The sequence below is a fragment of the Hyla sarda genome, chromosome 9 (assembly GCF_029499605.1).
Source record: "Hyla sarda isolate aHylSar1 chromosome 9, aHylSar1.hap1, whole genome shotgun sequence".
In the NCBI taxonomy this organism is placed as follows: Eukaryota; Metazoa; Chordata; class Amphibia; order Anura; family Hylidae; genus Hyla; species Hyla sarda.
The window spans coordinates 149747440-149763661 of record NC_079197.1 but is presented as its reverse complement, the minus strand read 5'-3'; the positions used below and the strand labels follow the sequence as shown (position 1 = coordinate 149763661).

The 16222-nt window shown below is 45.7% G+C and overlaps 1 protein-coding gene across 5 annotated transcripts in view; it reads right to left on the bottom strand.

The window, feature by feature from the left end:
- DPF1 (double PHD fingers 1) overlaps window positions 1–16222 on the bottom strand; it is a 117794-nt gene that overhangs the window by 59836 nt on the left and 41736 nt on the right. For 4 of the 5 annotated variants that reach the window (XM_056537626.1, XM_056537622.1, XM_056537625.1 and 1 more), the window contains exons 2-3: window positions 10253–10413; window positions 8067–8174 (exon numbers count right to left, since the gene is read on the bottom strand). In XM_056537626.1, the coding sequence (XP_056393601.1) occupies window positions 8067–8174; window positions 10253–10413 (269 nt within the window). The remainder of the gene's footprint in view (window positions 1–8066; window positions 8175–10252; window positions 10414–16222) is intronic. The other variant, XM_056537624.1, reaches the window with a different exon arrangement.

Sequence of the window (16222 nt, the reverse complement as noted above, 5' to 3'; positions counted from 1 at the left end):
GAAAGGGAGTTGGGGGGGGAGAGGAAGAGTGAGGAAGGGAAGAAAAAAAGAGATGGAATATAAAGAAAGCAGTAAAGAAAAAATGAGATGGGAATAGAAGAAAAGAAATGGATAATAAGCAACAGAGCGACTGGAAGGAGATTGAGACTGGAAAGAAAGCGTGGGGGGGGGGGGTCTGTGAGTAAGGGGGGCAAGGGGGAGTGAGGAAATAAATTAAGCAAAGTAATGTCTGAGAAGGCAAGAGCAGAGATGGTAACGCGGAGAGGACTGCATGGTGGGTTTATTATCAGAGATACGGGGTCTTATTTCCTGAGGGGGCTCTATTACACCCAATGCCAGAGGTCTTCAACCTGCGGACCTCCAGATGTTGCAAAACTACAACTCCCAGCATTCCCGGACAGCCGTCCGGGCATGCTGGGAATTGTAGTTTTGCAACATCTGGAGGTCCGCAGGTTGAGGACCACTGCCGTATGCTCTTACCTGATTAAACTGTCAGACTGAAGTATTACAAACTACACTCGAATCAGCAAGACCGGGGCAATATATGGATTAGTTACAACAAAAATGAGATGATGAAAATGATAGCTTCATTTAAATTAACAATAATGACATTTTTCATAGAATATAATAGGATATACCGTATATACTCGAGTATAAGCCAAGTTTTTCAGCACTGAAAACGCCCCCCCTCGGCTTATACTCGAGTGAACAAAAAAAACGTTTCTGCCTTTCCATCTCCGCTTGTCAGTGGTCTTCAACCTACTACAACTCCCAGCATGCCCGGAAAGCCATCGGCTGTCCGGGCATGCTGGGAGTTGTAGTTTTGAAACATCTGGAGGTCTGCAGGTTGAAGACCACTGCGGCCTTTGTCATCATCCAGACCCCCTTTTGTTTTCTACTCACCTCCCCTCGGTGGGAAGGAAGGGTGAGCTGAACCCCGAACTATTGACGCTGCATTGACGACACCGCGCAGGGACGTTCATGCGCAGGGACGTCATGGACGCCTGCTGCGCACGGACGTCCCTGCACATCGTCGTCAAGGCAACGTCACTAGTCCGGGGCCGGCCCGGAGCGGAGAAGAGGGCCTCCCGGTGAAGATGGACAGCCCGGACCAGCTCACCCTGCCTTCCCACCGAGAGGAGGGGAGTAGAAAACAAAAGGGGGGTCTGGATGATGACAAAGGCCGCAGTGGTCTTCAACCTGCGGACCTCCAGATGTTTCAAAACTACAACTTCCAGCATGCCCGGACAGCCGATGGCTGTCTGGGCATGCTGGGAGTTGTAGATTTGCAACATCTGGAGGTCCGCAGGTTGAAGACCACTGAGAAGGGATTGACATGCGGTGATGATGAGGTTGATGATGACGGGGGTGATGATGAGGGTGATCATGATGGGGGTGTTAATGACGGGGGTCTGGATTATGACAGGGGGAGATGATGACATGGGGGATGATGTATTTCCCACCCTAGGCTTATAGTCTAGTCAAAAACTCTTTCCTGGGTTTTTGGGGTAAAATTAGGGGCCTCAGCTTATATTCGGGACGGCTTATACTCGAGTATATACGGTATATGTAAAGAGTAATGACAGCATTGTCAGAAATAGTGAGTATTTGTAGTAATACACAAAGGAAATACACCAAAGACATTGTCTGGGTGGGATGTCTAATAGTCACTCTGGTAATACCCTGCAGGAAATTTCTAGTGATATTCTAGCAGAAGAACTCTGTTTACCCTCATGTCAACCCTAAGGCTGGATTCACGCTGTGGAATCTCTGGGCAGAATTTCTGCCAGAGATCGAGCCGGCGGCACTAGGACCACGCGGACTGCATTGCCGTCCCCATAAATGTCATATGCATTTCTGAGCAGATCTCCCAAAACATCCACCCAGAAATGCATTGCCGTCTATGGGGACGGCAATGCAGTCCACACGGTCCTAGTGCCAACCGGCTTGATCTCCGGCAGAAATTCTTCCCAGATATTCCGCAGTGTAAACCCAGCCTAAGGGTTTTATTCACACGACCGAATGACGGAAATTCAGAGGTGTGAATGGGAGTGCGGAATCCCATAGAAGTGTATCGGACTTTCACTTGAGGTGGAATTCCGCTTGCGGACATAGACCATAAGGCTATGTTCACACAGCTGAATTCCTGTGCTTCCACTCAGAATCCGTTCTTGATGTTGTTGCAGTTTTGTGGATTCCGTGCGGAATTTATGCAGAATCTTGTACTCAACACAAAGATTCTAGACGGAATTTAGAGTCCCATTGACTTCAATTGCAGAATTGTTTATTCTTTATGCGGGATCCGGAATGCAGAATTTCCGCAGCGGATAAACCGGAATGTGAGTGGGACAGCAGAAATTCCATTCACCACAATGTTAACTTTATGTAACATAATTTCGAACTGAATTTTTCCACTGGATTCTGCACAGAAATTCTGTTGCGTGAACATAACCTTAGGCTATGTTCACACGGCGGAATTTCTGTGATTCTGCTCAAATTCCATTCTGCAGATTTTTTTAAGTTTTGCGGAATTTGTGCAGAATGTGTGTGGCTGTTATGCTGAATTTCTGTGCCCTAAGCACACATATTCAATGGGGCTCTGCGCAGAATTCTGAGAAATCTATTGACAGGTTCAACGTTTTTGGAGAAACCGTAATAAAAAAATTTCTGCTGCAGAATTTTCACAGCGGAAATTCTGCCATGTGAATGGGACAGCGGAATCCCCATTCAACACAATGTGCAGTAAATTTTGCAGAATTTTCTGTGCAAACATAGCCTAAGACTTACCACTCGAAAATAAACTCTGCAAAGACTGTACTGTAGTGCTGTCCGGGTATTCTGAGAGTTATAATTGCGCAAAAGCTGGAGGCACCCTGGTTGGGAAACACTGTTCTAGTAATTCACCACTTAATCAAATCTTGTAATATGCTACATAGAATGCCTAATAAGGGTAGGGTAACACGTGCTGAATTTTGCTGCGTATTCGCTGATGCGTATTTTCCTTCCCATTGTAGTTTTGCAACAGCTGGAGGCCCCTTGGCTGGAAAACACTGGTGTATGTTAAGAGAAGGAAATTAAAGGGGTTATCCAGGAAAAATCTTTTTTTTGTGCATCAACTGACTCCAGAAAGTTCAGCAGATTTGTTAATTACTTCTATTAAAAAATCTTAATCCTTTCAGTACTTATGAGCTTCTGAAGTCAAAGTTGTTCTTTTCTGTCTAAGTGCTCTCTGATGACACGTGTCTCGGGAACCGCCCAGTTTAGAAGCAAATCCCCATAGCAAACCTCTTCTAAACTGGGCGGTTCCCGAGACACGTGTCATCAGAGAGCACTTAGACAGAAAAGAACAACCTTAACTTCAGAAGCTCATGAGTACTGAAAGGATTAAGATTTTTTTATAGAAGTAATTTACAAATCTGTTTAACTTTCTGGAGCCAGTTGATATATAAAAAAAAGTTTTTTTCCTGAATAACCCCTTTAAGTATAAGCTAAACTATGGCTGATGTGAAAGCTTCAATCCTGTGTACAGCGCTGCAGAACATGATGACACCATACATATATATATATATATATATATATATATATATATACATATATATAACATAAAAAAATATATATAACACATATAAATATATAACATATTCATAAAGTCTAGCAACCTATAGATACTCACAAAATGATTCAAACTTGCAGCAGGTTGTAAAAATAAGACTTGGATAAAAGAGTTTAAAAAAAAAAAAATAACATTAAAATTGAGGAGGAAGTCAGTTACGAAAAATCTGAACCCCCAAAAACATGATCACCTCAAAAAATGGCCTTGGTGTTAAAAGGATTTGCACTCAGAGAGACCTGCAAGGCACTATACTAGTATTAAAAGGGGTACTCCGGTGGGAAAAAAAAAATTCCTATCAACTGGCTCCAGAAAATTATACAGATTTGTAAATTACTTCTATAAAAAAAAATCTTAACCCTTCCAGTACTTATCAGCTGCTGTATGCTCCAGGGGAAGTTGAGTTGTTCTTTTCTGTCTGAGCACAGTGCTCTCTGCTGACACCTCTGTCCGTTTCAGGAACTCTCCAAGGTAGGCGCAAATCCCCATAGCAAACCTGTCCTGCTCTGGACAATTCCTGACATGGACAGAGGTGTCAGCAGAGAGCACTGTGGTCAGACAGAAAAGAACAACACAACTTTCTCTGGAGCATACAGCAGTTGATAAGTACTGGAAGGATTAAGATTTTTAATAGAAGTAATTTACAAAGCTTTTTAACTCTCTGGCACCAGTTGATTTGAATTTTTTTTTTTCCACCGGAGTACCCCTTTAAGGCTCATACATAGGAAGCAAAGGCAAGTGGTTGAAGACATTAAAATAAGTAATGTTATATTAAAGAAATATTACGAGGAAATGTTCATTCTCGCTGAGGTGCCCCCACAGGGCAAGTGAAGCATTACACAGCTCTCACTGGATTCAATGTGCTATCAAATGTTCATTCACCCTATGGTGCCCCCACAGGACAAATGAAGCATTACACAGCTCACACTGGAATCAATGTGCTATCAAATGTTCATTCGCCCTATGGTGCCCCCACAGGACAAGTGAAGCATTACACAGCTCACACTGGAATCAATGTGCTATCAAATGTTCATTCGCCCTATGGTGCCCCCACAGGACAAATGAAGCATTACACAGCTCACACTGGATTCAATGTGCAATCAAATGTTCATTCGCCCTATGGTGCCCCCACAGGACAAATGAAGCATTACACAGCTCACACTGGATTCAATGTGCTATCTTTTTTAAAAGTGAGGGAAACACTTTTTGTAGCCATTCTGGAAGGAAAACTGCCCTCTATTAACTTCAAAATGTATAAGACTGCATTTTCTAAACTAGATATGCATTTAAAAATAGCAATGTAATCCAAAAAACAGGGGCACTATGAAATGCTGAATGACCCGCTGATGTGTCACTAACAACTGATTATATCCAAAAACACACCACGACAAATAAAATATATAGTGGAAATTAATGGTACTTTATTAAACGTGCATAGTTAAAAACATTTAAAATAGGACAGCAACAACCAAACACTGACTGCTGCATACACATGGTACATGGATAGAAGGGAGATACATATACAGTGACCCCCCGACCTACGATGGCCCCGACATACAATCATTTCAGCATACGATCACTCTCAGAGGCCATCACATGGTGAAGGCAGCATCAACATACGATGCTTTTGTATGTCGGGGCCATCGCATAAACGGCTATCCGGCAGCGCAGACTGCTTCAGCTCCCACCGGATAGCCATTTACGGTGCCCCGTGTGGTCCGCTGACGATCACTTACCTGTCCTCGGGGCTCCGGCACGTCCTCTTCGGGATCCCCTGCATCGTCGGCGCTCTCCATCGTCGTCATCACGTCGCTGCGCGCGCCGTCCTGTCATCCAATAGGAGCGGCGTGTGTAACAAGGTGATGGCGGCGACGGAGAGCGAGGATGACGGGGAAGCAGAGGCCTTGCCGGAGCGTCGGGGACACCCCGGGGACGCGGCGACAGCGATGGACGGCGACATCCAGGGCAGCGGTGACGAGCGGTGACGGTCCGGAGCGGCGGGGACAGGTGATTACAACTTACACTAACAGTGGTCTTCAACCTGTGGACCTCCAGATGTTGCAAAACTACAACACCCAGCATGCTGGGTGTTGAAGTTTTGCAACATCTGGAGGTCCGCAGGTTGTAGACCACTGTCCTATACTTTACATTGTACGGATCCCTCAACATACAATGGTTTCAACAAACGATGGTTAATTTGGAACGGATTACCATCGTATGTTGAGGGACCGCTGTATTAAAGTGACTGTTGCTATCTATAAGGCTACTGAAGTGCAGCGTGCAATAGATGTGAACAGTATGGACACTTCAATACCAGGCAAATACAAAAAATATATTGGACATATCCCAGGTGACATGAAGATAACAGGAGAACAAAATGGGTAACTGTTCCACCTACACACAGGGCAATAGGAAGACCAGAGGTGAGGGGGGGGGGGGGGGGGGGGGGGTTAGCCTAAAGAACTCACCCCAGGTCCGCTCGGAAGCATACAAAAAAATTTACCCCAGTGTGAGTCGCACAACACATACCCAATGTAGCACGTCAGACCCCAACGCCGTTTCGCCGTGAAGGCTTCCTTCCCCTGAGGATCCAAATACCATGTGTATGCAGCAGTCAGTGTTTCTTTGTTTGTTGCTGTCCTATTTTAAATGTTTTTAAAGGGGTATTCCAGGCAAAAACTTTTTGTTATATATCAACTGGCTCTGGAAAGTTAAACAGATTTGTAAATTACTTCTATTAAAAAAAATCTTAATCCTTCCAATAGTTATTAGCTTCTGAAGTTGAGTTGCTGTTTTCCGTCTAACTGCTTTCTGATGACTCACGTCCCGGGAGCTGTGCAGCTCCTATGGGGATATTTTCCCATCATGCACAGCTCCCGGGACGTGACATCATCATTGAGCAGTTAGACAGAAAACTTTAGAAGCTAATAACTATTGGAAGGATTAAGATTTTTTAATAGAAGTAATTTACAAATCTGTTTAACTTTCCGGAGCCAGTTGATATATATATATATATATATATATATATATATATATAAAAAAAAGTTTTTGCCTGGAATACCCCTTTAACTATGCACGTTTAATAAAGTACCATTCATTTTCACTATATATTTTATTTAAAAATAGCAGTAAAGATATAAGTGCATAGTAATAGACGAATGAGACAAGAAATGTGAGACTTCCCTAAAACTGCATGAAATGTAATCCGTACATTCTTCAGTGCCTATTATTCCTTCTAGACAACAGCTGGACCCAAAACACACGGCTAACAAACCATCTCAGTCTTAATTGTATATCCTCCGACTGACTCTAAAGTTGGCTGCTTCCCAGATAGCACCGTCCTGACCACCCTCCAAGCATGCAACTTCACTAACTTGTTTCCAGGCTCGTGCGGACAATGACCAACCTACAAGCTTAAAGGGGGTATTCCAGGCCAAAACTTTTTTATATATATATATATATATATATATATATATATATTATATATATATATATCAACTAGCTCTGGAAAGTTAAACAGATTTGTAAATTACTTCTATTAAAAAAATCTTAATCCTTTCAGTACTTATGAGCTTCTGAAGTTAAGGTTGTTCTTTTCTGTCTAAATCCTCTCCGATGACACCTGTCTCGGGGAAACGCCCAGTTTAGAAGCAAATCCCCATAGCAAACCTCTTCTAAACTGGGCGTTTAGAGAGGATTTAGACAGAAAAGAACAACCTTAACTTCAGAAGCTCATAAGTACTGAAACGATTAAGATATTTTAATAGAAGTAATTTACAAATCTGTTTAACTTTCTGGAGCCAGTTGATATATATAAAAAAGTTTTTTTTAAAGCTTTAAAGCTCCCCCTTATTGACCTCCATAGACTGGTGCATTCTTACTGACTAACCTCACGCTATCTTAGAAGCTCCCTACTAATTGTAACCTCCATTTCACACTCTCTTTGCCGAGCCTCCTCCATATGTCCTCCATATCAAACCACCAGCTTGCACCCTCTTGCTCTATATCCTCAGATTTTCGGCATTTCAGCATGCAATACCCCTATCCAACCTCCAATGCACGTTCTAAGAATTGTCTACGGACCACTAACTCCTTTATCTTTTGCACGGTCATTCTCATGGCAAACATCTGGTAGACTTCATAATAAATCCTTCCTGGCCCCCTTCCACTCTTATTACTGTCTCGCGGTGTGCCATGCCATTCTTTATGTTCCTTCCATGTAACTAAATCTTTATGTACTGTCCTCTATTACCACGAGTCTAATAGTGAAGGGCATTTTTAGGGCATCTTACCCACCCATTTATGTAGCTGTACTATGATATGGGCATGGTTTGGGTTACTTGATTACTTACAGCATTTGCCTCAACCTTTCTCCTCATACCTGATGGCCAATGTGTTGCAGGTCCCACGATGGCAGAACATGATAACACCTGGGCCCCCCAAACTAACTTCTTACCAAGCTTAAACTCACAGGGCCTCAGACGAGGGTCCTCCAATATGTCCAGCCGCCGTTTCTTCCTCCAGCAACGAGCAGGATACGTATAGATCTGTCCCGGTGACAAGCCTACATATGACACAGGAGAAGTTTGGGGTGTTAAAGAAGCACTTGAACTATTTTGCTTATATACTGCAGTATAAGCTATTATTGGAGAATAAGTGAACTGAGTTTCTTGTATGCAGACTGATAAGCGCCGCATGCTGCCTGGAAACTTGCGCCCCCTCGACCACGGTTTTAGGTCCGGTTGTAAAAGCACATACGGGGCAAAAATGAGCCGACCGGACCGAACGTTTCACTGCGGTTGGCTCATTGAAATGAATGACATACGGGAGCGCATAGAAAGGCATATGGGAGCGCAAGTTTTTAGCTCTCCCCTACTGTATGCGCTCCCATATGGGGGAAAACGTAATGGGAACTCAGCCTTAGAGCTGTGTGGAGCGAAGGCAGAGGACGCAGGTCTGCACGGGGAGAAAGAAGGCAGAGCAGGGGAGATAGGACTTGCACAGCTTCTCATCTCCCCTCCCCCTGCTCTGCATTCGGAGGACGCAAGTTTTTACAGATGGGGGCTGCAGAGTACGGAGTGGGCACGATTTAGGAGCCCACTTCATACAGACTGCAGAGCGCCGCAGCACTTGTCAGGTCCGGCCCTGCTTGCACGAAGCCGTGCTAAGGGCCTGAAAAATTCACCTGCCTGGCGCCCGGAACTGCATGTCCCGCGCATCGGGCGATATGAATGAGGACGAGAGCGCTATTGTTGCTCATCCTTTTCCACAAAGTTAAGTTAACAAGACTGGACAATGCAGGGTACTCTGCTAGTTCTCTTATAAAAAATATGCTTTTATATTAGGGATCGACCGATTATCGGTTTGGCCAATATTATCGGCCGATAATCACGATTTTGGGCATTATCGGTATCTGCAATTACCTTGCCGATAATCCGATAATGCCCCCCGCACCGCCCCCACCGCCCCGCCGCACCACCTCGGCCCCATTGCCTCCCCCATCCCCGGTTTTATAATTACCTGTTCCCGGGGTCCACGCTACTTCTGGCTCCTGCTGCGTCCTGCATTACGCTGTGCGCAATGATGAGTGACGTGACGCGACATCACCGTCAGTGCGCACAGTGACAGCTCAGGAGGACGCCACCGGAGCCAGATGTAGAGTGGGCCCCGGGAACAGGTAATTATAAAACCGGGGATGGGGGAGGCAGTGGGGCCGAGGCGGTGCGGTGGGGGGTGCGACGCGGCGGTAGGGGGCGGTCGCGATGATAGGACTCAGGCCCCCTGGACAGGCAGGGGGAGAGAAGCGGGCGGCGGTGGCGGTCTATGGCACCGCAAAAGCCGCTGCAGTTCATTGATTTAAAGCGCCCGCTTTAAATCAATGACCTGCAGCGGTGTCGCGGGGGGATAAATAGCTGATAACTTATACCGGAATATCGGTATAAGTTATCGGCTATCGGCCCTAACCTGCACCGATTATCAGTATCGGCCCTAAAAAAACGATATCGGTCGATCCCTATTTTATATGCATTTGGCGCTTTGGTTACTGAGCCTTTAAAGGGGTATTCCAGGACTTGTTTTTTTTATTTGACTATGTTACAGGGGCTGTAAAGTTAGTGTAGTACATAATATAGTGTCTGTACCTGTGTGTGACGGTTTACTCACAATTCTTCTGTGATTTTCCCAACCAATATTTATTTTTATCAGCATACAAAATGACTCACTAGTCAGCTGATGACAGGGAGCCTGTCTGCTTCAATGGGTGGAGCGATCGCTTAGAGGGAGAGAGATCAATCTGCAACAGCTGTAGGCACCCTGATTGAAAACCACAGGTCTTTGAATGGATGCAGCTCATTTATGTTTCAATGGGTGGGGTGGCTGATGTGTGGGAGGGAGGAAGATGGAATTGTGGGATTTGTAGTCAAAATAAGAAAAGTCAAACAGGAAATTCCAGTTCACAAAAAGCTAGCCACTGGGTTATGGTATATGGAGCCATTTAGCCCCAAGATAGCCCCAAGACAAGCGCAGATCCTTCCTAAGCATGTCCATTACTATCTGCCAGATATGTACTAAAATCACCTTATGGTGGAGAACCCCTTTAAGGTATCATATTGTTATTTTATAAGTGTTTTATACAGTTCTCACCTGGTCCTCTGTGTGTTTTTTCCATCCAGATATAACAATTGTTCTGGGCCACACCAGTCTGGGAGTCCAGGAATGGCAGCCTCATACTTCTCTCTGCGCACAGACGTGCGTTATAACTGCGACAATGTTCTATGGCCTCCCGGTAGAAGTCCTCTCCCAGCCTGCAGGGACACAAAAAAAACCTCCAAATTAATTTATGTTCACCATCTCACCAGTACAATGTATCCAATGTATTATCATGCTGGATTACTCAATGGACAATTTTTCAGCAAAAATGATTGCAAACGTAACAAAATGGCCACTATTGTATTGGATATGGTGATCATTATATCTATGCACAGCGTAGACCGCTTTTACACAAGGAGATTTCTGCTCTTATTCAGCTTACAGACCATAGATCTTAAGAATTATTTTCATAATGTGAAATTGTGTGAATTTTCTTGAAGTGCCAAATCCCAAAGCCCTAATGTTTCATTGTTATTAAGGAGTTATATAGTTTTTAATAAAGTATTGATTAATAATGAATGTCTAAGTGAATCCAAGTATTAGTCTACTGGCCAAGATTCATAAAGGCTGCACGATTTTCTGAGATAAGAACGAAAAATTGACTTTTTATGAGAGCTAGGCTCATTTTTAGGCTTCGACATCCATTTGTCCTAGTTACCGTATTTTTCGCCCTATAGGACGCACCGGCATATAAGACGGACCCTATTTTAAAGGTGCAAAATCTAGAAAAAAAAGATTCTGCACCCAACAGTGATCTTCAACCTGCGGACCTCCAGATGTTGCAAAACTACAACTCCCAGCATGCCCGGACAGCCAACGGCTGTCCGGGCATGCTGGGTGTTGTAGTTTTGCAACATCTGGAGGTCCGCAGGTTGAAGACGCCGGATAGGAGGTAGTACTCACCTGTCCCCGCCGCTCCGGACCCGTCACCGCTGCCCTGGATGTCGCTCCATCGCTGTCGCCGCGTCCCCGGGGTTTCCCTGACGCTCCGGACGTCTTCTTCCCCGGGATCCACACTCTCCGTCGCCGTCATCACGTCGCTACGCACGCCGCTCCTGGACGGCGTGCGCGACAACGTGATGACGTCGAAGGAGAGCGCCGGCCATGCAGGGGATCCCGGCACGGAGCAGACACCGAGGAGGCAGGTATGGTCCCTCCCGGCGTCCTGTAAGCTGTTCGGGACGCCGCGATTTCACCGCAGCGGTCCCGAACAGCCCGACTGAACAGCCGGGTTAGTGTTATTTTGGCTTCAGACGCGGCGGTCAGCTTTGATCGCCACGTCTTAAGGGTTAATACAGGGCATCACCGCGATCGGTGATGTCCTGTATTAGCCGCGGGTCCCGGCCGTTGATGGCCGCAGGTATTCGCCGTATAAGACGCACCAACTTTTACCCCCAAGTTTTGGGGAAGAAAAAGTGCGTCTTATACGGCGAAAAATACGGTACATTGGGTTCTTTTGCTCTTCATAGCACCAATCTTCCAACACTGTGAAATTGCACAGGGGAGAATTTGCTAAAACTCGTGGTTAACATGCAGGTCTTTAAGGGTTACTCCAACATTAAAGAAAGGTATCCCCTATCAAAAGTGTCTGATCGCGGGGTGGGCGTGGGTCCACTCTTTTCCTACAATGTTTTTGTTTTATGAACCCTAGTGCTTATGTACATAGTGATGCCACCCTCACATATTATCCATATAGATGAGTTAATAACAAGAGAAAAACTCGGCGTATGCCCCGGACGAAGCAGATTAAGCGAAACGTTGGGTGATGCTGGAGGTCTTTTTGTGCTCCCACTAGGTGATACTTGTAAATACCTTTAATGCTGTAATTCTTTACTGATAATGACTTAGTTACTTGCAGTATTCAGGGTAATTTTTGTATGTCTCCCTTTGTTGTACGTTTTATACAGCCTACATGGTATTTGATATATATGTTTTTTAGACCTCCTGCCCTGCACTTGATAGATTAGTCTCTGTTTACAACTGATCTGATACAACTATATCTTTTAGTGATTTTTTAATGCATTCATGTTTAATAAAATGTAAAAAAAAAAAAAAAAATTTGGATCTTCTACGCCTAGTTTTTCACTTGTTATTCTATGGTATATGGTATATCCGTAGGATCCCCTATAATTGGCAATTTCTGTTTGCATATAGACGAGTTAGCAGAATAGTAATGCCAGCACAGTAATAAATATAAAACTGTGCCTCCAATAATAATATCAGACAAAAGTTCCGAAAAAAGTAGTTAACACTAAAACAATGTCCACAAAATGTATCAAGCACAATCAATCTCCATATAATACAACAATCTCCTTACAGGTCATAAAACAAAACATGGCAACAAATAAAAAAAGGAAACCGGTGTTAATGGAAACGGTGTTCCTGCTGTGCAAAAAGTGCAGGAACTCAGTTTCCATGTGTTCCTGCAGGACTTGAGCCCTGCTTAGTTCTGAACACTGTGTACTGTCCTCCTTACCATTAAAAGGGTACTCTGCCCCTAGACATCTTATCCCCCATCCAAAGGATAGGGGGATAAGATGTCTGATCATGGGGGCCCACTGCTGGGACCCCCTGCGATCTCCCTGCAGCACCTAGTGTTCGTTTACAATGCTGGCTGCTGCATCGGAGGCTTGTGATATCATGGGCACGCCCCCTTGTGACGTCACATCCACGACCCCCTCAATGCAAGTCTATGGGGATAGGGGATAAGATGTCTGATCGCAGGGATCCCGCCGCTGCCCCCCCCCCGCAATATAGCATGCGGCACCCACCTGTTTCTGCTCCGGAAGCGCTGGAGGGTCTGGGTCTCGACCACAGGAACGGAAGATCGTGACGTCACGACTCCGCCCCGTGTGACATCACACCCCACCCCCTCAATACAAGTCTATGGGATGGCCGTCACGCCCCCTCCCATAGACTTGCATTGAGGGGGCGGGGTGTGACGTCACACGGGGCGGAGTCGTGACGTCACGATCTTCCGTTCCCATGGTCGGGACCCAGACCCTCCAGCGCTTCCGGAGCAGAAACAGGTGGTTGCCGCAAGCTATATTGCGGGGGTCCCCAGCGGCGGGACCCCTGCGATCAGACATCTTATCCCCTATACTTTGGATAGGGGATAAGATGTCTAGGGGTGGAGTACCCCTTTAAGGAGATATGCATTTAGACAGGGTTTTTGGCATGATCAGTGCCAAAATTTCACATTTCTGCCAGGGTATTCAAACTGTTAAGCACAACTAGATATATAATATCTATTGATAACAATATTGGTGGCATATAAAATAAAGATGGCGTATAAAATAATGGAGCCCAGCTTAACGTAGATCAACTGTAAATATTCTTCACTATGGACCAAGTGAACATGCATGTGACTCCATCTCCAATATCATAGCAACCTTAGTAAACATGTAGTGACCCCTCGACCTACGATGGCCCCGACATACGATCATTTCAACATGCAATGGCCTCTCAGAGGCAGCATCAACATACAATGCTTTTGTATGTTGGGGCCATCGCATAAACGGCTATCCGGCAGCGCAGACTGCTTCAGCTGCCACCGGATAGCCGTTTACGGTGCCCCGTGAGCTCCGCTGATGGTCACTTACCTGTCCTCGGGGCTCCGGTGCGTCCTCTTCGGGATCCATTGCATCGTTGGCGCTCTCCATCGATGTCATCACGTCGCTGCACACGCCGTCCCATCATCCAATAGGAGCGGCGTGCGTAGCGACGTGATGGCGGGGACAGAGAGCGCGGTTGCCGGGGAAGCAGAGGCCTTGCCGGAGCGTCGGGGACACCCCGGGGACGCGGCGACAGCGATGGACGGCGACATCCCGGGCAGCGGTGACGAGCGGTGACGGTCCGGAGCGGCGGGGACAGGTGAGTACAACTTCCTCTATCAGTGGTCTACAACCTGCGGACCTCCAGATGTTGCAAAACTACAACACCCAGCATGCCCGGACAGCCGTTGGCATGCTGGGTGTTGTAGTTTTGCAACATCTGGAGGTCCGCAGGTTGTAGACCACTGTCCTATACTTTACATTGCACGGATCCCTCAACATACGATGGTTGAGGGACCACTGTACATGGGAAAACAGCCAGTAACATACGCCAACCTTCTCTGCTAGAAAGGAGAGCGTTACAACAAGCTTAATGCACATATGTGGTGACTTAATCCACCAGCAGGGGGCATCATTTTGAATTTCCGTCCAGGGCTTTCATTGCTTTATGTAAACCTGTGACTGTATACGCACCGTGTGCACATTCCTGTATTTCTACATACCGTCATATAAGTTTTTACAATATAATTTTCCAGAACACTACCTCGATATCTGAACATTTAGCATTTCACCCAGCCCCCGAACTGATTTACAGCGCTGGAGACAAGACCAGATTATTCTCCTTTGGTTATAATCTGAAGATTTTATTTCGAGTACAATCGTAAAGCCTCTACTACAGAGCTCTTGTCACATCTGCTAGTGTGAACATTTCAGTTTACCCAGGCCAGGTGCAGATTATGGAGCGATAAAATATTCGGGTGTGAAATATTTCCTGAATAATTAACACGCCTATTAACAACTTCAATGAGTCTTATGAGCTCCAATACTGAAAAAACTACCCCAGGAGAACAAGAGCACCACCACAATCTTCTGTTTAGGTTTTAATGCCCCTATATTATACATTGATATTTCTATTTAGTATAACCTGAATTAGACTGCATGTATGAATGACCCCAAGGAAAACTGCTCTCATATACCACTAGTTTCACCTCTTCACTTAATCCAACCTTGTGTCAACTAGTCATCTCTCCTGGTGTAGTAGTCACCTCTTCTTCCCTCATTGCCTAATGTCACCTCTTCATGTTCCCTAGACCACTGGGGTCACAACTTTATCTCCCCTAGACCACTGATGTCAGCTCCTCATCTCCCCTAGACCACTGATGTATCCACTTTGTCTCTCCTAGACCACTGATGTTCCTACTTTGTCTCTCCTAGACCACTGATGTTCCTACTTTGTCTCTCCTAGACCACTGATGTTCCTACTTTGTCTCTCCTAGACCACTGATGTCCCCACTTAATCTCTCCTAGACCACTGATGTCCCCACTTTGTCTCTCCTAGACCACTGATGTCCCCACTTTGTCTCCCCTAGACCACTGATGTCATCTCTTCATCTCTCCTAGACCACTGATGTATCCACTTTGTCTCTCCTAGACCACTGATGTTCCTACTTTGTCTCTCCTAGACCACTGATGTCCCCACTTTGTCTCTCCTAGACCACTGATGTATCCACTTAATCTCTCCTAGACCACTGATGTCCCCACTTTGTCTCTCCTAGACCACTGATGTCATCTCTTCATCTCTCCTAGACCACTGATGTATCCACTTTGTCTCTCCTAGACCACTGATGTTCCTACTTTGTCTCTCCTAGACCACTGATGTCCCCACTTTGTCTCTCCTAGACCACTGATGTATCCACTTAATCTCTCCTAGACCACTGATGTCCCCACTTAATCTCTCCTAGACCACTGATGTCCCCACTTTGTCTCTCCAAGACCCCTGATGTCCCCACTTTGTCTCTCCTAGACCATTGATGTACCCACTTGGTCTCTCCTAGACCACTGATGTCCCCACTTTGTCTCTCCTAGACCACTGATGTCCCCACTTTGTCTCTCATACACCACTGATGTCCCCACTTAATCTCTCCTAGACCAATGATGTCCCCACTTTGTCTCTCCTAGACCCCTGATGTCCCCATTTTGTCTCTCCTAGACCACTGATGTCCCCATTTTGTCTCTCCTAGACCACTGATGTCCCCACTTTTTCTCTACTAGACCACTGATGTCCCCACTTTGTCTCTCCTAGACCACTGATGTACCCACTTTGTCTCTCCTAGACCACTGATGTCCCCACTTTGTCTCTCCTAGACCACTGATGTATCCACTTAATCTCTCCTAGACCACTGATGTCCCC